Source organism: Polyodon spathula, chromosome 4 (genome assembly GCF_017654505.1).
Source record: "Polyodon spathula isolate WHYD16114869_AA chromosome 4, ASM1765450v1, whole genome shotgun sequence".
NCBI lineage: Eukaryota > Metazoa > Chordata > Actinopteri > Acipenseriformes > Polyodontidae > Polyodon > Polyodon spathula.
In genome coordinates, this window is record NC_054537.1 from 89569145 (window position 1) to 89593017 (window position 23873).

Genomic DNA, 23873 nt, shown 5'->3' on the forward strand with positions numbered 1-23873 from the left:
GCTGTGACCAAATGTTATTTCAATTAGAATTGTGGTAACCATGGTTTTGTTGCATGTTGAATGAGACGTTTCGCAATGGCATAAAAAGTCTTTATTTTAAAAAAAAAGCATAAAAGTTGATTTCACCAATTATCTGCTTGAATTGAAAATAAAGATACCCCCGCCCCCAATCACACACCGGGTACATTCTTTCTAAAATAAACATTGATATTAATTGTTAATTTTTTGCAAATAAATACAAATGGAATAGTAGCAAGCCTTACAATAACATATAGGGCCAGATTTTTAAAAATTGGTTGCAAAACACCTTTGCGTCACAAGATAAGCGGCAAACTATTTTCCAAAGTCGTATTGTAGTAAACCAATACTCCCCACTGGTTACAGTGCAGGAGCAGGTAAAACAGTCTAAACTGTAGACTCACTGGACTTTGTATATGGGTATGTGAACCTGGTAGTGTGAAAAGCGGCCACCACCTTTGATTACCAGGAAAGTCTGGTAAGAAGTCCCTACACAGGAACAACGACCAGAGTGGGTTGGAAGAAAATAGATACTCCAGAGGGCAGTTACAAAATATGAGGGACAGCCCCTGGGACCCCAGCAGCAGATGGCCCAGACCAATAGTGTGCACATTCAAACTAAAACAAAGAATCAATAAATCAATAACATGTACAAACTTGCATAAAAGTGCCACACAGGGGAATTCCAAATAAATATAAAGAATCTCAAATCACTGTAAAATAATCATGCGGTATAAATTAGGCAGGGACCACAATTAGTATGTGCCAAGTGCCAAAGAACCCACACACACCACAGAATAAATTAACCCACCCCGGTTTAAAAGCTAATTCCCTTTTCTAAACAGCCACTCATCCACATGCATGCACATAAAAATTCACGAAAAGGAACGACTAGCAAGGTTTACAATTAATTGAAAACACAGCAAGTTTTTATTAAATTCAAATATACCAGTCCAGTAATAAAGTTCCAATAAGTAAGACCAGGTAAAATGAGGAGGGGAGGAGTAGAATCTAAAACAGGTGAGGGGGAGGGACCCCTTTCTCTTGTTTCGGGTGAATCAGACTCAAAAAAGTGTCACAGACCGTTTTCAATGTAGTTCTCACAGCCTGGCTCCACGCTCAGTGACCAACATCACATCACTGCTGAAGAAGTCCAGTAACTCCGCACTGTTCACAACTATCTTGGTCTCACTGTCGCTTGGGCAAAAGGCTTTTCTACCCGTGCTTCCAGCTCTCACTTTGTAGTCCTACAATCTAGTACTGACTCACAGCACCCGCACGTAAATCCGCTTGTCCTTCCTTGTTCCCCATTTCTCTCTCACGTCCACGCACAGCAACTGCTTTAAGTAGCTGCCTCCATGGGAATTTCCTCATTGCATCCCACGTGCATACTAATGAGCGCAGTTCAGAAGAGGGGTGGGTGATTCTAACAATCAGTAACCCCCTTGGTCTTTACTGTATAAATAAGTTGCGCAATGGCATTTAGGATTTGCGCTTTTTTGAAAATACACTCGCATTACAGATTGTTAAGTAATTGAAATCCGTAATTTGTTATATTTTGCAATTAACGTTTTGTTTTCAAAGGGTGCAAAATACTAATTTGATCACTTAGTACAACAAAATAGAGGTGAAAATTAAGACATGCCTCCTCTTGTGTCTTATTTACCCTGTGACCACTGACAGGGCTACTGAGGTGTAATGGACAATGAAGGGTATCAAAGCGCTTCTAATTCTCCAGCTACAGCATAAGAGGGAAGGGAGGAGAAGAAAAGGACCCTACCCTAAACCCAGAATAGTTTGTCCCCGTCAGAAATTTTTAGATCTAACTCCAATACAAGTTCTGTGTAGATACAGATTGGATATAGGCATTATAACAGCTGTGTGATCTGCTTAAGTCTGATTTAGAATCACAAACATCTCATTGTCAATGCATACCTGTACGTGTAAAGGTTACAACAGTTCTTCATTTTTATGCAACGGGTGCTACCCAGACAACAGACACATCTGGCATTTGTCACTCTTCTATGTCAAAGATACTGGTTGATGCCACAGGTGCATCTTTCCTTAGGGCAAGAGAGTATATAAGATTTTCAATTGGGGATGTGGAAAAAAATAGAGCAAAACACACATTTTATCAGTATTCTGGCTTCCCAAATGTGCTAGGTGTAATAAATTGCAATATCCCAGATTCAGTGAATGAAATGGCTTTTCAAAACAGAAAATATCATAATTCTTTAACTATGCAAGTTTTAAGTGATGCTTAATATATTAGCATTGATATAGTTGCCAATACCCTGGCTCATGCCACGATTCATTTATCCTGGAGAACAGTGCCTTTTCAGAAAACTCCAACAGGGGCTTCTAAGTGGAGGCTGGCTAATTTTAGAATATATTAAATACATAATTAACAAATGACCATTCGAAAACAAACATTTTTATTATGATTTTTCACAATTGAGGAGTGTTGCTTTTTTTTTATAGGCACGCTGTATTATTATTATTATTATTATTATTATTATTATTATTATTATTATTATTATTATAATTTCTTTAGTCATTTAGCAGACAGTTATCCAAAGCAACTTGCAGAGACTAGGGAGCGAACTATGCATCACAACTGCTGCTGTTCACTTTAGGTCCCAGAATCTTTTTTTGGTCTTCTGTAATTGACCTTATTATGGAAGAGGTTATTTTTTCGGTTACATCCATCCATATTATAAATTTAGCAGTGGCTCTGGACCTTTTACCGGAAATAACAGTTTCATGGGATAAAATCTTATCGAGCAAAAGCTCAACTTGGGTGGCTAAGAGAATTTCTTTTTCCTTTCTTTTTTTCCCATTGTTGCAACGACATGTGCGCTTCCTCACTGTTTTCCAGTGAAATGGAAGTCCAGACTATTGAAATGTGACTAATTGGCTTGTTGAGGAGCCTGAAAATCAATTGCTGTTTCAGTTCAGTCATACGCAGGTGTCTCAAAACATTTAGGAGAAATTAACCTTCCCCTGTGAAAATAGGTGGGTTTAGGTGGCAAAAAAAAACTTGCAGTGCGACCTCTATTTTCATTTAAAAAATGTGCCTTTACATTTAATGGTAAACACAGATGCTGCTGAGTCTAACATTTTTGTAAAAGTTAGAAAGGAGATTATAAACTCACCAGGCTTTTTCTTTAGTCTCAAAAAAGAATAATGAACAGGGAAGGAGGAGAAAACAGATGCAGGGTAAGTCACACTGGAAAGCACCGTTTCTTGACAGAAGAGGGCACTGAGAGCATTAAGACATACCTTGGAATAGCACAAGGTCATCTACTTCAAAGTTTTGTGTGTACATGTTTTTATATCTAACATGAAATAAACAAACTCAGGAATGTAACACAAAGGTTTTTAGGTATTTAAAAGTTGTTTATTCTATGTATTGAAAAAACTTTTCAGGAAAAAAATATGCTGCTAACAAAGGCTCTGTTAATTTCTCACTGTTTATTACACTTTAGATTAGGTAGATTTAGTTGTGTAAAACACGTAAATACCTCTCATTAGCATCTCTATGTTGCTGTTGATATTTTTGTTTTCCATACTAGGCAATAGAACCCCATCTGAACCTTACTCTTACATTTTATACTGCAGGAAACTAGGTCTACTTATTGTTAACATAGGAAAAATTAGGAGAGAGGAGTCCTTCTGTCAAGGTTACAGTGTTGAGGCATGATAAATGGGTTGATAAAACCTTAAAGAATTATAGTGGAGTCAAAAATCAGCTATAAAAACATTATCTGTAATGCGTGTACAAGATATTCTGAAAACAGTTTCTCTTTGATTATTTAATTTGATAGAAATGACAGAATCTTTAGGATGTATTCATAAACCTCATATGTTTATTGATTAATTGACAATCATCTGAAAACTTGCTATATTTTAATAACTTTCTTGTTAAGCTTAGAATAAATATATGCAAAACGTATTGCAAGATTTGGGACTTAACTTGAAGACTGATTTAAAAAAAAAAAAAAAAAAAAAAAAAAGCTTGAAACATTTCTCAAAAAAAATCTAACTCTTCTTCATGACCCCTGAACTGAGGCAACATGATCCTTTTAGTTTGGTTATATGATGTACTGTTCATCAGTTAACATGTGAGAAAATGCTGAGATGTGTGAATGAGCTTTGCATCCTCAAATGCAATACAATATGGGATCACCAGCATTTTTACTAGGTCATAAACACTGAACCTGCCTGTCCAAGATGGTTGGAAGTCCATCCCAGAAGGTCAATTCCAGAGCCCTCTTGATGGTTCACATTACTGGTGGTGCTGCATGACTACTATTGAAGATACACTGTGGAGGATGAAGCACAGGTGGCATGTCATCTTGGCTTAACTCATGTCTATAAAATTTCACAAACTTCGTAGAGTACCATAGGTGCACTCCACACAACAACAGTTTTTCTCCAATTGTGGTTTTCCAAAGGTGAGGGAGAGCTTACCAAGCCTGTCTTAACTGATTATTTTGAAATTCTTCAGAATCCAGTGCACACTCTCAGTATTTTAATAAGAGCTAACGTCATAAGCAATACTGGTGTCACTTAATAAGCATCTGTTTTTTTAAATGTCTTTAAAATGTCCACTTACAAGACTGAAAGCCAGTTTTGCATTTACAGTTAATCCAAAAATCAGTATCAACTCTCCAAATCTATTACCACTGTTACAAGGCAAATGTAAATGCAGACTATAGCTTCTCAACAAAAAGGACTAAAATACCTAAACTATCAATGTTTGTGTGAATATAAATTAAACTCACCTTATAGCTCTATTCTATGGAGCTCAGGAGGAGGCATGAGAGAAAAAATATATATCTTTTCTGCACGTCTTACTATCTCGTGGCCATGAGACAATATCTAGTGCACATGATTTACTAGCTTTTGGCCATGAGATACCTATCTTGTGCTCACAACTTACTATTTCAGAAATGTATAATATCTCATTTGGACAAGGTAGTTAGTCGTGCACACTAGATAGGTATCTCATGGCCAGACGATAGTAAATTGTGTGCACGAGTGTGACGGGGTACCCCCATCCCCTATGTGTACTTTATGTTTTGTGTTATTTTGTATTTGTGGTATTATTATTTAAAGGTACTGTCTTTGCTTGAATGTTGTTTTGTTCTTAATTTTTGTACAACATGGATGGGGTTAAAATCCCCCCTCTAGCTAAAACATGTGCATAATATGACTGTCTCCAAATTAATTAAACAGTTAACAATTTGGAGATGGTCATATATTCAAAAAGTCTCCCTCCCAGAAAAGGCGCTGTGTAAGGTGGGTAGTATGGTTCCTCCTAGACTGGCAGACTTATTGGCTGGTGGAAACTGGAAGTTGGCCATCTTAGAGGGAGTGCACACTCTAACTGGTTACGCCACCTTTAGCAGCAATAACTGCAACCAAACACTTCCTATAGTTATTGGTCAGTCTCCCACAGTGCTGTGGAGGAATGTTGGCCCACTCCTTCATGCACAACTGCTTCAATTCAGTGACATTTGTAGGTTTTTTAAGCATAAACTGCTCGTTTCAGGTCCTGCCAAAACATCTTAATGGATTTTAGGTCTGGACTTTGACTAGGCCATTCCAAAACTTTAAATTTCTTGTTCTTCAACCATTCTGATGTAGACTTGCTTGTGTATTTTGGATCATTGTCTTGCTGCATGACCCAGCTATGCTTCAGCTTCAGCTCACGGACGGGTGGCCTAACATTCTCTGATACAGAGCAGAAATCATGGTTGTTTCAATGATGGCAAGTTGTCCAGGTCCTGATGCAGCAAAGCATCCCCAAATCATGACACTACCACCACCATGCTTGACCGTTGGTATGAGGTCCTTATTGTGGAATGCAGTGTTTGGTTTTCACCAGACATAACGGGGACCATGTTAGACAAAATGTTCCACTTTTGACTCATCTGTCCATAGAACATTATTCCAGAACTCTTGAGGATCATCCAGTTGCTTTGTTGGCAAACTTGAGATGAGCATTTATGTTCTTAGTGAGCAGTGCTTCGGTCATGCTACTCTGCCATGAATCCCATTTTGTCCAGTGTCTTTCTGGTGATGGAGTCATGAGCACTGACCTTAGCTGAGGTGGTAGAAGCCTTTAGATCCCTGGATGTTGTTGTAGGGTTCTTTGTGACCACCTATTGGATGATTTTACGCCTTGCTCTTGGAGAGATTTTGGCAGGACGGCCAATCCTGGGAAGATTCACTACTGTCCAAAACTTTCTCCATTTGGACAATATTGCTCTGACTGGTTTGGTGGAGCTCTGGAGCCTTAGACATTGCTTTGTAACCCTTTCCAGACTAGGCATCAACAACTTTTTTTCCCGTGGGTCTTCAGGAATTTCTTTTGATTGTGGCATGATGTGCCTCTAGAACCTGTGTGCTGACAACTTCACTCTGATGGTAAGGGCCAAAGTTAGTCAGATTTACAGTGTTCACCCCCTTTGGACTTTTCCACATTTTATTGTGCTACAACATGGAATCAAAATGGATTTAATTAGGAGCTTTTGCCACTGATCAACACAAAAAAAGTCCATAAAGTGAAAAATAAAATCTACAAATTGTTCTAAATTAATTACAAATACAAAACAGAAAATAATTGATAGCATAGGTATTCAGCCCCTTGAGTTAATATTTGGTAGAGGCACCTTTGGCAGCAATTACAGCCATGAGTCTATTTGGATAAGTCTCTACCAGCTTTGCACATCTGGACACTGCAATTTTTGCCCATTCTTTGCAAAATTGCTGAAGCTCCGTCAAGTTGGATGGGGACCTTTGGTGAACAGCAATTTTCAACTCTTTCCACATATTCTCAATTGGATTGAGGTCCGGACTTTGACTGGGCCACTCCAGGACATTGACCTTTTTGTTTTTAAGCCTCTCCAGTGTGGCTTTGGCTGTATGTTTGGGGTCATTGTCCTCCTGGAAGATGAATCTTCTCCCAAGTCCCAGGTCTCTTGCAGACTTCAGCAGGTTTTCCTCCAGGATTTCTCTGTACTTTGCTGCATCCATTTTGCCCTCTATCTTCGCAAGCTTCTACAGCCGACCTCTTGCCAGCCTACAGATCTCGAAGGTTAGTGTGACCAGAATAAAAAATAGTTATAATTTGTAATAAAAGGTTTAATCTCACAGAGGAAATTACTTGTACAAATCCTAGCCCTTCCACTTGAAGGGACATGATCACTTGTTATTTTCAGTTCTGAGAAATATTCAGCTTTTTGAAATCTTCATATACACTAATAATGTGTGAAAGAATCAAAACATTTCTAAGTGCTGACATGTGCCTTGGGACTGAATAAAATGAGTCAACTTATCCTCTGGGAAAACAAAAGGCTGCCAACAGTAAGATGGAATGGAAAATGCTTTTAAAACACATCCAATGGGGCAACATTGAACATTCTCTGTCCCAGATAGCATCATGAATGAAAAAAACAGGCAGTAATTGGCTAGCTTACAATGAGATAGTGTACTGCCTTTGTCAACATCAAATAAATTGTACAAAATGTGCAGTGCAAGTATTTCTAAAGCAAAGCACTGGTTTATAACAAACTCGAAAATGTTGTTCCAGTAAGTCTTGTTTTATAGTAGTAAAGTGTGTAACGTTATGGTCGTTGTTTTCACTGTAGCGCTTGTTTTTGTAGTGGGTAAAGGCTTTCATACTAACTGAGTTGCTCTGTTGCAAGATTTCGATGTCCCGAGTTAAGTAAATTAAACACATTATTAAAAATTAAGTACATTAAACACAAATTTTTAATTATTATTATTATTTTTTTTTTAATACATTAGCAGCTAGGGACATTAAACTACTCTCAGATCATTCTCAAGCATGGGCTTTACAAAAATAGCCAGGGGTAATAATGCAGTTTAACTCTTTATTTTAGACTGGCGTCTATTCGAATACATCGCCGGATTTGAAACATCCTTACAACCTTGAATTTGATACATTTTACCAACTTTTCACAAAGCATGATGTATACAAAAGCACTTTGTATCAAATAGAAACCTATTAACATAAACTGCTAATTAAGCACCACATTCCTGTGAATGTCGAAAATAGAAGGTTTGAAAGGGGCAACTGCCCCCCCCCCCCCCCCCGCCCTATAGCAAATGATGCCCCTGCTTTTACTGGCATTACCAATATTGCCACTTGCCCCCTTTCCATCTTTTGAAGAACTTTTGGTTTCTTGCTTGTATTTTAAAGTATAAGGATGCTAATAGTTTAGATTTAAACGTTTTCCAGTGTTAGATGTTCAGAATTTTTGAGAAGCCCTGGTCTAGGCATTAGGAGTTGGGAAAACACAGGAGTTTGCAAAAAGTTGGTCTTACAACACTCAAATAAAGTGTATCTTGCAGGTCAAACACATCAATACATTTCTGAATAGATTTCACCAATAGAAATAAAATAGTTTTTATGCAGTTAAAAAATATTAATAAACAGCAAATCTGTGATGGATTTTGTGTGGTGTATGGCCACTCACACTCAAAAATCATGCTGGCCTGGAAGAAAACCATAAGTTACATACGAAAAGGTAAACGCACATGGCGATTGCCGCTGAAAACATAGAAGATGAAGTCAAAGATGAAGAAGATGAAGTCCTAATTAATTTTAGGGAACAGTGGCCACAACCCTACATTTTTTAATTGGCAGCAGGATCCCTCCTGATCAACAGAGGCAGCGATTAAATGGAGATCGACAAGAAATAGAGTTGTGAACCCTCCAAAACCTGTGGCGGATCGGCAACGCTGCATGGTGAGTGTAATTTCCAAAATTGTAATGTGTTTGATTACCAATAATATACACTTCAGTATCTATACTCTGTAATGAGTTTATATTAGTTTAGCGATTATCTGTTACGACCTATAATACTCATTTTTGTCATTTTGTCTGTGATCGCAGGCCAGAGACTGTCACAGAACAGCAGATCACTGATCATGATGCTGTGAAGTATTTTCAAAGGCGATAAATTGCGAACATTACATACAGGTGTGTGTGTTTCTGTGTTCATGGTGGTTTCCTATTAAACCTCAATGATCTGTTTATAAGGTACGGCATCTTACTTCAACCTGACTCGTTGCTTGCTTTTAAATCCCATGCTATATTCAAGTAAGTCACCCTCCAGATAATCACTGTCGAAAGTGCGCAAATAACGACATTATTCTTTAGGTGAACGGATTTCGCGGTCCTCTCTTTTGATTTGTACAAACCACACCCTGGAGCGAAGTACGGCACTCTTTTTTTCCCTGGAAAGGCCTGCACCCGATGCCCTGACATGTTGGAGTTCGTGCAACACCCCACACATGCACAAATTCTTCTTCTTCTTCTCCTTCTTCTTCTTCTTCTTCTTCTTCTTCTTCTTCTTTCTTTCTTCTTCTTAATTTTATTTGTTTATTTATTTATTTTTTCTCAAAACCTGTAGGCCAGACATACAGAGTGAGAACTGGTTCCCTTTTTATATGTCACACGTGACATCGTACAAAAAGGTCTTGTTTTTGGTAGGCGTGGTCTGTGATCCACATAAATCACATTTTAGTGGCCTATAAAATGCTTTAAAAAAATAAAATAAATAATAATAATAATAATAATAATAATAATAATAATAATAATAATAATAATAATAATAATAATAATGCTAACATTCTTAATAAACACTGCTTCATCCATTTCAGTGATAAAAAAACCTGAAAGTTAAAAAGCTTCAGCTCTCATTTGAATTGCTTTTGTTTACATATCCCTTACTCTAGTATGGTGTTTGCAATCATTCTTAGTGATTTATATTGGGTTATCATTGTTTTTCTCTACCGCCTTTACTTGGCTTTGCACTTGCTTTGACCTTGTCTGATGTATCTGAAGGGCAGACCCTGACTTCCACTTCCATTCAAATCATGTGACTGTGACTTTTCAACTGCTTCTCACTCTTAATTAAATATGTTTGTTACAGAGAGTAGGCGGGATAACCAGAGTTGAAAGGTCATACTTTTTTTTTTTATATGGTTTGAATGGAATGAGGAAGGCGGTTTAGTCCAAGCACTTAGAATTCTCCAGACAAGCTCAAAGCATCTTAAAGGCAGTGAGTTAGTACTGTTATTATATTAAAGCCGTATAAGATTTTATACATTTTGTTTACAAAAATAAAGTACTTTCCATGTGATGCTGTTTCAATTGGAATCTTGAAAACAGGGGAATTCTCAAACAGCAATAACAAACAGTTATGTTATGACACATTTTCTGGTAATACTAAATATTGTTTATTTACCAGAATATTGACCTTACAGTAGCTGTGACATGAAGGAATGACTTGTGGTTGCAATGTAAAAATGCCACAAGCTGAATATTTCAGAATTAGTCATATTGCAGATGCTGTGTAAATCTCAAATATACCACAGTACATGTTGGTTGTTTTGAAGGAAATAGACTGGTAAACAACCAGTGTCAACATTTGTGTTTCTAAAGGGAAGCATCCTGTCTGCTCCAGAGCTGCAGGTTATGAATGGCACTCAGCAAGGGCCCTTAACAGGAAAGGGACCTTCCATGCTCTGGGTATGGGTTACTGTACTGTTTTAGTTTCACTCGCACTCATTTGCTAAAGTTTGTACATATACAACTTACCTGCCACATTCGTTGTTGAAAATATAATTAGAACCAATTTTCTGAATTTGCATAATAAGTCCTGTCCACATTCTATTCTTCTTGAAGAGGTAACATTAGTAAATCAGTGATGATCTTTGTGACATGTTTCCTGCATTTTTGAGACTTTGTGGTATAGCCCCTGTTGTATATCAAATATGAATTTCTTTTTCACTGTGTTTTGACTTCATGTAAGTCCATGCCACTGTGATAGGCTTTCTTAAGATTTAAGTCTCTGGATTTGTGGGTTTGATTTCCACTTCCGACAGCTAAATAGTTTAATTTAGGCGTTGGTATTTCATTGTATTTCTTCTCCAATGTATTTTATACAAAATAATGATTCCTCTTATGTCAGTTTCATTATGTAGTCATTCCAGTTGCACAGCTGAGTAGTATGGTATGAAAGTAGTCATGTATCAGCTCTCATAGAAGCAGCCATGATTTTACATTCATTAAATGATGTGGGATTTGTTTAGGCGAGACCAGCTGGAGAGTTGAAGAATGGAGGCAATATATTTTTGTCTGTTGTGAAAGTACAAGATTCATTCTTCAGTGCGCTGCTGATAAAATTGACAGCCTGTGTAGAAACCTTCTCCTGAATTAGCACTAACACTCTCCTACTCAATTCATACTCAGTGTTCAATCTGATATTGATGTCATTCAAATGTGATGGCATCATGTTATGATTTATATCCTGTCTTCTCAATTATTAAAATGTTTACTGCCAGGTGCTGTTTATTTATTTTTTAGAGAATTAGAACTGCTTATGAGTGCCAGGCTTGATATAGAGGATACAGCATGAACATAGTACTGTATGGGTGTGGAAGGCCAGGCGCTTGTGGGTTGACCTGCCGTCATCCTCATGTTAAATAACCACAGCACTTGAATGGGAATGTTGATGAAGTATTTTGTTTATATAACAAATACAATGTATGGGAAAAAAATAACTATGTAAATGAAATACTGGAAGATAAATTCAGATGAAGCAGTGGTGCATCATTTGTAAGAGTGTAATTTGCACAGACCTTCTGTTGCTGGAGGTGATTGAGTGCAAGATAGATTCCAAAATTAGATCTGTTTAAACATTGCTTCATTGAATTGGAAAAAGTTTACTTGATAATAGATCTCTTTGCACAAGTTGTATAATATGTTTATTTAGTTTCATTGCTAGCTGTCATAGAAAAAGGCTTATTGGGTTACTGTAGGAACTTCTCTCAGTTGCCGTGTTACATTTGGGGAAAGAAGGATGTTTCTCCCATCAGACCAGGCAAAAATGGTTTGAGACTTCCTGGATCATGTGCTGTTCTTTTTCTTTAAAGACTATAAACAATCTTTACCACAGTTTTGAAATTGTTTAGTAAATTGTATTTTAAAAAAGAATATAGTCACAATCCTGATCTTGAATCAAAGTTGATGTGCTTCTGCTTAAAATAAATAAATATAAAAAAAGAAAAAAAAAAATGGTACATCAAATATCTCCATGGAGATTTTTTGTGCAGTAAATGATAGATGTGGTCATCTCAGCCTTACAGAAACCCCAGGTTATTTCTGTGAACTGAAGGTCATGGTTTGAGGGGGTGTGCAAACGTCTGTAAGTGTCATCTTGCCAGTGACCGTAGGCTAAAATTCAATACCAGGTAACAGTGTGCAAGTTGAAGATTCATTTCTCTGGGAGTTGATTTCTTGGATACTCATGAATAAAATACAAACAGATAAGAAATTTGATTTCTCTTTTTCTAACCTGTTGTCTTCTATGTAGGTATTCATTAAGCTACTAATATAACTTTAGTTACGGTTGTTCATTTGAAGTAGATTAATTCAATTTTTGAAAAAAGGTTGTGTTAACCTCCATCCCTCAAATAAACCCCATTTCTAACAGAGTTTCAGCTTGCATTGTTCTGCCGACATCAAATTGTGTATACAGCCTAATTACTGTTTGAATCTGGATTTGTTTGCAGGTGTCTGGTAGCTTGTCTGAGCACTTTCCCAGTCCCTGGAATTGAACAGATGTGCTGTGGGTCCTGCCTCTACATTGCTGGGACCATCTCATTCCAGAAGGGTAATCCCATGCTGCTGTAGGTGCTTCAGAGGTAGATTCAGAGATGAGTTCTCCAACACATTCAGGTCAGTTTTCTTTCTACCTAATTCCATCTTTGTGTTTGTGTTGGGCTGAGGGTTTGTGGGCTTACAGGCTCCAGCATAGAACTCGTGTTTTTTGAAAAAAAAATAATAAAAAAAAAATCAATAAATATGAAGACACCAGTATGTTAAATTTGCATATACTCAGTCTGTCTGGCTAGGCAATGTGTGTGTATGTATATATATATACAGTAACAGTCAAAAGTTTGAGTACATCTGCTTGAAACCAGGTTTTTCATGATTATCTATGCTTTTAACTGTATAAACTTGTCTATAAACACTTAATATTTAATTATATGATACGTGCACTTATATAAGATGATAATCATAAGTGAATTGCATTCAAAAAATTTATTTTTAAATAAAAATGTAAATCTTGTCAATTTCAATGAAATGGTCACCCAAAGCAAGGGGATTTCAGTCTGAAAGCCAAGTCAGTGAAGTCTGAAATGTGTATAACATGGTGCTTGAACACTGGCCTAAGTATAAAAGTGTCTTTGTTAGATGTTCTTTGATTTCACTAGCATGTTACCTAATTAACCTTTTGTCACCAATTATTGTAAACAGGTGAGGTTCATGATTACTATAAATATAGGTAACATAGGCACAAGTTTGTCATTCCTGAATATAAGGGAGCAGAAAATGGCAAAATACGCTCAGTTAAGCAAAGAAAAAAGACAGTCTGTAATTACTTTTAGAAATGAAGGTCAATCTTTAAGACAAATCACAACAACTTTGCAAGTGTCTGTAACTGCTGCAGCCAAGACCATCAAACGATTTGAAGAAACTGGCACTCATGAGGACCGAACAAGGTCGGGCAGGCCAAAGGTGACCTCAGAATCGGAGAACAAGTTCATTCGAGTCAAAAGTCTGTGAAACCAGCGATTTAACTTCCCCTGAAATACAAGCTCAGCAGCTAAATACTACTAGAAGTACAGATGTTTCAACATCAGCTGTTCAGAGGAGATTGCATGAAGCTGGCCTAACTGGAAGAATTGCTGCAAAGAAACCATTGTAAAGAGTGCAGAATAAGAGGAAGAGACTTGCCTGGGCCAAAAAACACAGAAACTGGACGTTTGAGGAGTGGAAGTCGGTCTTATGGACCGATGAGTTAAAATTAGAAATATTTGGGTCCAACCGCAGAGTATTCGTAAGACGCAGAGAGGGTGAGTGCATGAGTTCTGCATGTGTGGTTCCCACTGTCAAGCATGGAGGAAGCAGTGTCATGGTCTGGGGTTGCTTTGCTGGTGACAGAGTTGGTGATCTTTACCAAGTCCATGGCAAGCTCAACCAGCATGGCTATCATAGCATACTTCAGAGGCATGCCATTCCATCAGGATTACGGCTAGTTTGGCAGTCCTTCATTCTTCAGCAAGACAATGACCCGAAACACACCTCAAAGTTGTGCAGGAACTATCTGGCGAAGAAGGAAAGTGAAGGACAACTCAATCTAATGACCTGGCCTGCCCAGTCTCCAGACCTCAATCCCATAGAACTTGTATGGGATGAATTGGACAGAAGAGTCAAAACAAAGCTACCCACAAGTGCCCTACATCTCTGGGAATTGCTGCAGAAGAGCTGGGAAGACAAGTCGGATGATTTCCTGCTGGAACTTGTTTACGGAATGCCTTGTGTTTGTGAGGCTGTTATTAAGGCAAAGGGTGGCTATTTTGAAGAATCCAAGATTTAGAGACAATTTTCAATTTTCTTGAACATTGCTTTGATACTCCTAATGTTTTGTTTTGTATATTGTAACATGTGTTTTCATTTTCAAGTATTTACAGAAACGTATACAATGTAAAACATGTCAATTATGTAAAAAAACTTAGTTTCCAACAAGTGTACTCAAACGTTTGACTGGTACTGTATGTGTGTGTGTGTGTATATATATATTAATATATATAGTAATATATATATATATATATATATATATATATATATATAATAAGAATATTAGGTTTGTAGTTCAAACAGTTCCTCACAGAGATAGTGAGCTGCATATTAGTAACAGTAGTACTCACATTTTGGTTAGAATATCAGATTGTTATTTGTTTATGTGCATTTTACGGTAAGGATTATATTAATAGTCTTAATTATAACAGTGTTATCTCTTAAGGCATGATTTTGTTCAACTTAGTTATTATGTACTTATGTAGACATGCAGATGTAGATGTGTCTGTTTTTTCGCTCTGATGGGAACTTGACCAGTGTCACTGAACACTGCACACTGTGTAATGCTTTGGAAGATAAATGATTGCTGTTAGCTAAAGGTGTTTGAGCTGGGGCAGGTGGCCCAACTAATAATAACCACAGGATGGAGGGGAAATGTGGCTGCAGTAACTGCACAGTGCTATGCCATTTGATTGGTACTTTGAGTTGCTCTGTGCAGGGCTATACTAAATAACACTTTAACATAAGGCTGTTCTCTATTAATGTAAAGCTTTGTGTATTTCTAGCAGAACACCGTTTTGTTTCTATAAATAAACCCAGGATGCACCTAATGGCCTATTTCTTACTCCTTATCTTAATGCACTCCTATAAAGTATTCATTGTTCTTGCAACTTTCTTTCTAAATGTCATACCAGAGCAGTTTTTGATTGTCTGAGGAGTTTAAGGTGCAGAAAACATGAAGCTGTTTGAGATTAGTAATTGGAGTTGCTTCTTAGCGTTAACTCCGACTACAGCATATCTTACAGTTATAGGTAGTCGAATCTTAGCAAAAGTTTTAGGCCAGCAGTTCCCAAACGTACCCCCTTCCAGACCGATCAACTCTATGAGTACCCATAGCATACAGGTTTATATTTTGTTGTTATTGTTAATATATGCTTTCATAATACACATATAATACACATAAACAATATAATGTATATAATATAAATGACTGTAATAATATAAGTAGGGCATCTGATTTTTGGTTTTAACTAATAAAAAACGATAAAACACCCCTGATAGAAATAAATAAAATCGGATTATAGCCAATAAACACCAGAAAAAAAACTGGAAATCGTTACTCTGTTCACGTTGACTTCACCACTTTCCCATTTGCGAAAAAAGAAACAAACAAAAAAAAGATTTCTGTGAGTGAATCTTGGTTGTAAATCTCCCTCCTGACCTGTGAGGGCACTATGTAAAGGGAACAGTGTGCCCTGGACTGGCTGGTCTGGCAATTCATTCCTGGGAAAGGTGGAAGTCGGCCATCTAGAAAGGGGGCGGAGCCACAGTACTCCAAGTCATTGCCTCAGACGGGAGGTGATGTGCAATTGGAGGAAAAGCAATTGCACTTGCTAACCAAAGGTACAAAAGGGGATGTACATGTTTGTCATTATGTTATGGCTAATATGTTCCGGCAGCTGTCGATAAAGGCCAGCACTATCCCGAACAGCACTGCTCTACTGTTCACGTATAAATTGTTTTTCACCACTTGCACCAAAGCACTCACTCTGGACTTGTGATAGTGTTTGTGCTCCTTGTGTATTTATACTGCATTTATTATTTCAGGACTGTACCCTGTGGTTTAAAATGTGTAGTACACGTTGCTCTCTATTGCTAGGGATTATTATTTATGGTCACCAAAACGACCTGGATTAAAAACAAATAAAGAATTGTTTGGACCGTGAACTTTGTTGTTTATCTGTTTAAGCATTGCATCACCTGTAAACCTGCACACTGCAAACCACTTTGCCACACTTTCCCAGTGCAGCTGGGCAATGTCCCTCCTTCCTCACTTGTGTCTATCCTTGATTTGTTATAAATACTTTAAACCCACCCCAACTACTGAGTGGCAGCACATTCCTACATCTCTATTGGAGACTCTGCTTGCGAGATTTAAAACAAGATTAGGTAGGAATGGAGGCTTATTCGCAGGATTTAAGATGTATTACAGTTAAGATATGGAATGATTTAAAACAGAATCGCAAAATGTAAAAAAAATGTCTACACACAAAAAAACCCCAGAAGAATGTGCCCATGACCATAAGGATTTAGTTGTGGAAGACCACAAAGGAAAGAAGTACTGTTGAGATACTATACATATTTTGACAGAAACAAACAGCCCAAGCATTTTGGAAAGTAACTGAAAACAATAATTTCATTCAGTTTATAAAAAGCAATTTCTATAAAGCTCGAAAACAGCTAAAAATTTGCACCGAAAAATGAAATTAATAAAAAACAAAAAACAAAAGTCCTAAATGCAATATATATTATTCACACTGTGTGGTGGTTGGTGGTGAGAGCTGGGTATGCCATTGTTTCAGTGCATCTTTATTCTCATTGGTACCTCTTCAAAGTTTGCAATAAACATGCGCACCAGGGAGATGAACCCAAGGGTCCTACAGCTGTGTGATTATCTTGCACCACACAGCCTCTCTTTTTGTTTCTGAAACTAACTAGCGTCACGTGGCACTTCACACCAGGAATTAAAGCTTTATCCGAGTATGGCAAGTCTTATGAAAATGCAAAAAAAACCCTAAAAATGTTCGGCATTACACAATTTGTCTTGTATACCCACAGGGCATGTCTCGCGTACCCCTGGGATGGTGCCGTTGAGCCGGAACACCGTTCTGGTACTTTTTTCTTTAGGCAAAACCTTGACTTAAGAAGTAAATTAAGAACATTTACCGCTTTGTTATGAAAATGATTATATAGCGCCAGACCGCTCTAATTTGGGTGGCTGTACATCAATGAAACAATCAATTTTCCATCAGGGAAATCAAATTAGTTTTTCCATTGAATACTCATTAGGAATTAAAAAATCAGTGTACAATTCCCTACATACCAGTTTTTATGGTACACTAACTTCAATGGTACACAGTGAAGAGAACATTAGGGTCTTCTATTACAAACGTTAGGTTCCTTACCGTAACTCTGGTTCCCTGAAAGAGAAGATGACCACCAAAACATACTTATGGGAAAGTATACCAGAGCCGTCATGAGGGAAAAGGAGAGGCAGCAGATGAGGGACACATCAGAACCGCATAACACAAGATTAGCGGTGTGAGATTGCAACCTCAAGGACCCTCGTACCTAATGAAGGCAAGGAAGGATCTATCACATTAAGGCAATAGAACCTCGAGAAAGTATGTGGCATAGCCCAGCTAGCCTCAGTACAAATATCTGACAGTGAGGCCCCACACCAGGCAAAGGAAGTTCAATCTCCTATTCTCCTCCGAAGCAAACGGAGGTGGATAGAAAGACTCCAATTCCACAGACTGGTTCATATGGAAGGCTGTGATTACCTTAGGGAGGAAAGCAGGGTTTGTACGTAGTGACACCCTGCTACCATCATCCCAACTACATATACGTGTCCCGTTCAGTGGTCAGACCCACAGTTGGAGTCTGCCCGGTTCTGGGTGCCATAGGGTTCTTTGAACCTAACTGAGGAGATCCATGCGCAGCAGGATCTCCCAGGGCTGGCCCTGCAGCAGCTGGCAGAGGTTTGAAAATCAGAATATCCTGGGCCATCTGGGGCCACCAGGTGAACTTGCGCCTTGTCTCTCATGACCTTCTGGAAGAAGGCAGGGTGCAGTAGTATCACAAACGCTTTGGGCCACTCGTGGGCTAGGGCGTCGATGCCTAGTGGACTTCTGCAGCTGCGGAGGGAGAACCACTGGGGGCAATGGGTCGTCTGTGCCGTGCCAAAGAGATCGACGGGCTTCCCCGAAGTGTTCCCAAGTGCGCTGTACCACCTGATGGTGCAGTGTCCATTCTGACGCGTGAGGACCCTCCCTGGATAGGAGGTCCGCGGCCCAGTTCACCACTCTGAACTACTTCTACTAGGATCAAAAAATCAACACAAGAATCTCAATATTGCTTCTGTGAACCTTGGTAACTGTCTGCTGCTGACTTCCCTCACTGTACAAAGCCTTGGTGTACTTCTGGTTAGTAACCTCTCCTTTTGATGCCCAAATTTCTCTAATTAAATCCCCCCTCTACCACCTCCGAAACATCTCAAAGGTCCATCCCTACCTTTCCCTCATGGATGCAGAAATAGTCTGTCATGCATTCATCTCCTCTCGACTCAACTACTGCAAGTCTCTCTGTGGTGGTCTTCCATCACGCAGCATAAACTGATTCTGTATTGTTCCTCACTATTTTGTAAAGCACTTTGTGATGGTGGTCCACTATGAAAGGAGCTATATAAAATAGAGATTGATTGATTGACTCCCATCCTTACGCTTTTGCTCAGGTGAGAGGCTTGCCTTCACCAGCGTAGGGCTTCCCATCATAGGTGAGACATGGTCATCCGCCAGTGTCTGTCATGCTTGGGGTGTAGCTGAAAGGCACTAAGCCACATTTGGATCTGAAAACATGCAGGGGGCTAAGGAGAGGCCGAATGGCAGCACAGAAAACTCGAAGACGCTCCCCTGAAAGGCGAAGCAAAGATACTTCCTGTGCGCTGGACGAATAGGGATGTGGAATACGCGTCCTTTTGGTCCACTGTTATAAACCGTTCGACTAGCTGGACAGACTGGCATGTACGGTGGATGCTAGCGTCTCATTCTCTCCTGTAGTAGAGTACAGGAGGGGAGCATTGAGGCTACCTGCCGAGATGCCTTGTGTTCTCTGTGAGAGCACTGCAGCAATTCTGCACCATTACTTCACATTCGTGGTTACTGTAAGGGAAAGTCTGACTTCAGCATTCACTGCAGCTTGGTATGCAGGTGCTATGCTAAGCACTTTTAGGTACTTCAGTAAACGGAACATTGATGTGGACAAGGGGTCAACCAGTGACTGTCTATACAGCTGATTAACGAATTATATTTTAATGAATGAACCCATTGTTCCTCACGGTAATGCAGTCTTATAAAGTATTCATGCTGCTTCTTCCTGAAACTACCACTTGTACATGTGCAGAAAGATACTTCATTTTCAAGCGAAAATGACTTCAGTCTCCTCTCTATTGTGGAGAGACATCATGATAAGTATCAGCAACCATAATCATCCATAGCTATTAACCCTTCTATTATGTTTTGGGTCTATTTGACCCGACACTAGTTTCAATTAACTTAAATGCTATTTTTCTTTTTATTTTCTGTATAATATTTTATGACTTTTCCTAAGTTTTGGTCATGAACTTATACACAGAAAACAGAACCTTTGAGATGTTTATCTTTTTTTAGAACAGGTCATGTATGAAAAATTAGATGCTTCGGGTCACTGTGACCCGTGGCATTTATCTATGTAGATTTGTGTGCAGGAATAAAACAAACTTCTTTAATTTATTATTATTATTATTATTATTATTATTATTATTATTATTATTATTATTATTATTATTATTATTATTTCTGGAAATGACTGCCTAAATTCTGAACATAATAGGAGGGTTAAACACTCAATAGGGCTACATTTAGAAATACTCAAATAAATGTAATCTTCAAAAACAATGTTTCAGCTGGAAATGGTCTTCAATGAAGACATTAAAGATCTTGAAAATAACCTAAAACAAAACCTTATCAAAAACCGCCACACCTTATCAAAATGATAATAACTCAAACATGAGTTTGGTTGGATATTATTAAAAACACATGGTGGCTTGTTCAAAGGGGACACTATGCATCTGGTTTGAATAATTATCACATCTTGTATTGTTTTAGCCACATTTACAGATCTATCAAATGGTGTGTTCCCAGTTTGTTTTTAGAACTGCATATTGACCATATAGTGTTTACATAAAAAAATATTGATACTGTCTGAGGTATTGGAATTTTTTGTATTTTCTTTGTGTTCTGTGTGCGTAGAGCTTTGTAATCCAGAAGCTATATATAGTCAGGATTCGGTCAGTCACCAACAAAAATAAACATTTAGCAACATGAGCATTTAAAAGTGATCAAAGAACAAAATGAAAGGTTATTTCAGTCTTTGAGCAAATTATTTTACTCAAATTGCGAAATGGAAAATACCAAACAAGTGAAGAATAAAACAGATAGCTTCTTCGTCTTTGAGTAAAGCAATATAATGAAGTTGCTAAATGTTCACAACTAGCTTAACAACCTTTTTAATAAATGTGATTTATTTCCTCTCTCTCTCTCTCTCTCTCTCTCTCTCTCTCTCTCTCTCTCTCTCTCTCTCTCTCTCTCTCTCTATCTATATATATATATATATATATATATATATATATATATAGAGAGAGAGAGAGAGAGAGAGAAAAAATAATAGATGGTCTTCATTGAGTTACAGGAAAATAATTCTGTCTAAATTTTATGTGATGTCATAAACTAAAGAAGACAGTTAAGTGTTAAGGTTCAAATTCGATTTCAAGTGAATTGATGTAAATTAAGTCAATATTGATAATTCAGAAACGGTGAATTCAACTGGGTAGATAATGAACTGCAAAAAATAATGTATTTTTAAGAAAAAGGTGTTTCAATGGGGTATGATTTTTATTTTATTTATTTCTTTTTTTAAAATTTGGATTCACCAGTAATTTTTGCTTGTTTTCTACCCACTTTGGAAAGCCCAGTTATTTTTTTTATTTCAATCTGGATCACCGCTGCCACCCCCACACTGACTTGGGAGAGATGAAGATGGACACATGCATCCTCCGAAACTTGTGCTGTCAGCTGTCCTCTGCTTTTCACTCTGCAGCCACCTCAGAGCTACAGTGTTGGAGGACATCACAGCTCTGGACAACTTACAGGCAGGCCTGCAGGTGCCCGGCCAGTCTACAGAGGTCGCTGGCACACCGTAAGCCGAGGACACCTTGGCCAACCTCCCCTCCCGGGCGATGCTCAGCCAATTGTATAGCACCCCCTATGAACTCCCGTCCATGGTCAGCAGTGGAATAGCCTTGACTCAAACTAGCGATCTCCAGGCTATAGGGCACATCAACACGGAGTGCCTTTACTGGATGCGCCACTCAGGAGCCCTTTATTTTACTTTTTAGTCGCTGTTAGTAGACTATTTGTCTCATTCGCTTGGTTGGTGCTGCCGTTGGTGGAGGATGATTGTAAATCTTCAGAGACAGATTTGTTAAAAGTGTTTAAAAACAATAAATTGCGGGTTTTGTCGAGTGATTTAAAACAAGACGTTTTGTTTGAAAGCGCTTAAAATTTAACAGGAGTTAAATATGGTTCAAAGGTCAGTTCAAAGTATAATCTTCTAGCCGAACATGCCATTTTGACATCACTGCTGCAGTATTATGATTTTTTTTCGAATGGCTCATGATGCAAATATATATATATATATATATATATATATATATATATATATATATATATATATATATATATATATATATATATATAATTGCCATTACCATTAATTAAAAGGTTGGTAAGCTAGTTGTGACTACAAACATTGATATTTCATAACAATGTCTTAAAGACAGTGGAGCGAAACAAAACAACTACTGTGAGCTGCACAAGATTAGACAGTATAAAGTGCTAGCAGCCCACACATGTCAAGTGCCTGCACATTTAAGTGCAACACAGCAGCTTAAAAAGTAGTCATGAAGAAATCAACTTTATTCTAACATTTTCAGCATGTTATTTTTTTTTGGCTAAGGTAAAGGTAATGATAGATGTATTATATCTTCTTAAATATAGAATGGTTAAAATGTTCTGGCCTTTCTTTTTTAAACAGTGACCTCATCAAGACATAAACAATAAGCTAACAATAAAGCGTAATTGTTAGAAGCCAAGGAACATTTAAAAAGCACGTGATCTGTAACTTTGATATGGCCAGAGGTTAAAACAGTGGCAGTAAAACAGGTAATGTTTACTGGAGAACACTGATAATAGAACATCATTGAGAAAAAAAAAATATTGCTGTGTACCGACCTTAAAGACAGTATCTAGAAGCATGTCACAGTTTAAACAATGTGTCAGTGAAGCATTTCGTTTTTAATCTGGTAATGCAACCTACAGCAACTACAATTACAATTTTAGAAAAGCAAACTATGAAGGTATGAAACAGAGACTAACAGAAGTAGATTGGAGTAAAATAGAGAAAACACCCACAGAAAAAGGATGGCTGTTCTTCAAAAATGTAGTACTAGAGGCACAAAAACAATTACATCCCTAAAGTAGACAAATCTAAATGTAAAACTAAATGGCCAAAATGGCTTAATAGATCAATTAAAAAAAATATTCAGCAAAAAAAGGCACTTTACAGAGCATTAAAAAAGGACCAAAAAGAAAGAACACAGAAAGAGTACACGGAACTGCAAACGCAAGTCAAAAAGGAAGTTAGAAAGGCGAAGAGAGAAATAGAAATGAACATTGCTAAGGGGGCTAAAACCAATTCCAAAATGTTTTTCCAATATTACAACAGCAAGAGAACATTCAAAGAGGAGGTTAAATGTTTAAGAGATAAAAATGGCAAAATCGTAGATGAAGAAAAAAAATAGCAAATATATTAAATGATTACTTTTCACAAGTTTTTACAAAGGAAGATACGGACAACATGCCCCACATGCCATCCAGTTCCTATCAAGTTTTAAATAACTTTAGCATAACCGAGGCAGAAGTGTTAAAGGGACTAGGAGCTCTTAAAATAAACAAATCCCCTGGGCCGGATGAGATCCTCCCAATGGTACTCAAAGAAATGAAAGACGTTATTTACAAACCGCTAACCAAGATCATGCAGCAGTTCTCTTGACACAGGGGTGGTACCAACAGACTGGAAAATTGCAAACGTAATACCGATCCACAAAAAGGGAAACAAAACTGAACCAGGTAACTACAGACCAGTAAGCCTGACTTCTATTATATGCAAACTTATGGAAACTATAATAAGATCCAAAATGGAAAATTACCTATATGGTAACAGGGTCCTGGGAGACAGTCAACATGGTTTTAGGAAAGGGAGATCGTGTCTAACTAACTTGCTTGATTTTTTTGAGGATGCAACATCGATAATGGATAATTGCAAAGCATATGACATGGTTTATTTAGATTTCCAGAAAGCTTTTGACAAAGTCCCGCACAAAAGATTAATTCTCAAACTGAACACAGTTGGGATTCAAGGAAACGCATGTACATGGATTAGGGAGTGGTTAACATGTAGAAAACAGAAAGTACTGATTAGAGGAAAAACCTCAGAATGGAGTGTGGTAACC

The 23873-nt window shown here is 37.8% G+C and overlaps 1 protein-coding gene across 1 annotated transcript in view; it reads left to right on the top strand.

The window, feature by feature from the left end:
• LOC121315072 (histone deacetylase 9-like) overlaps positions 1–23873 on the top strand; it is a 215985-nt gene that overhangs the window by 4799 nt on the left and 187313 nt on the right. Inside the window, exon 2 of the mRNA XM_041248968.1 lies at positions 12634–12799. Within this exon, the coding sequence (XP_041104902.1) occupies positions 12778–12799 (22 nt within the window). The 5' untranslated portion in view covers positions 12634–12777. The remainder of the gene's footprint in view (positions 1–12633; positions 12800–23873) is intronic.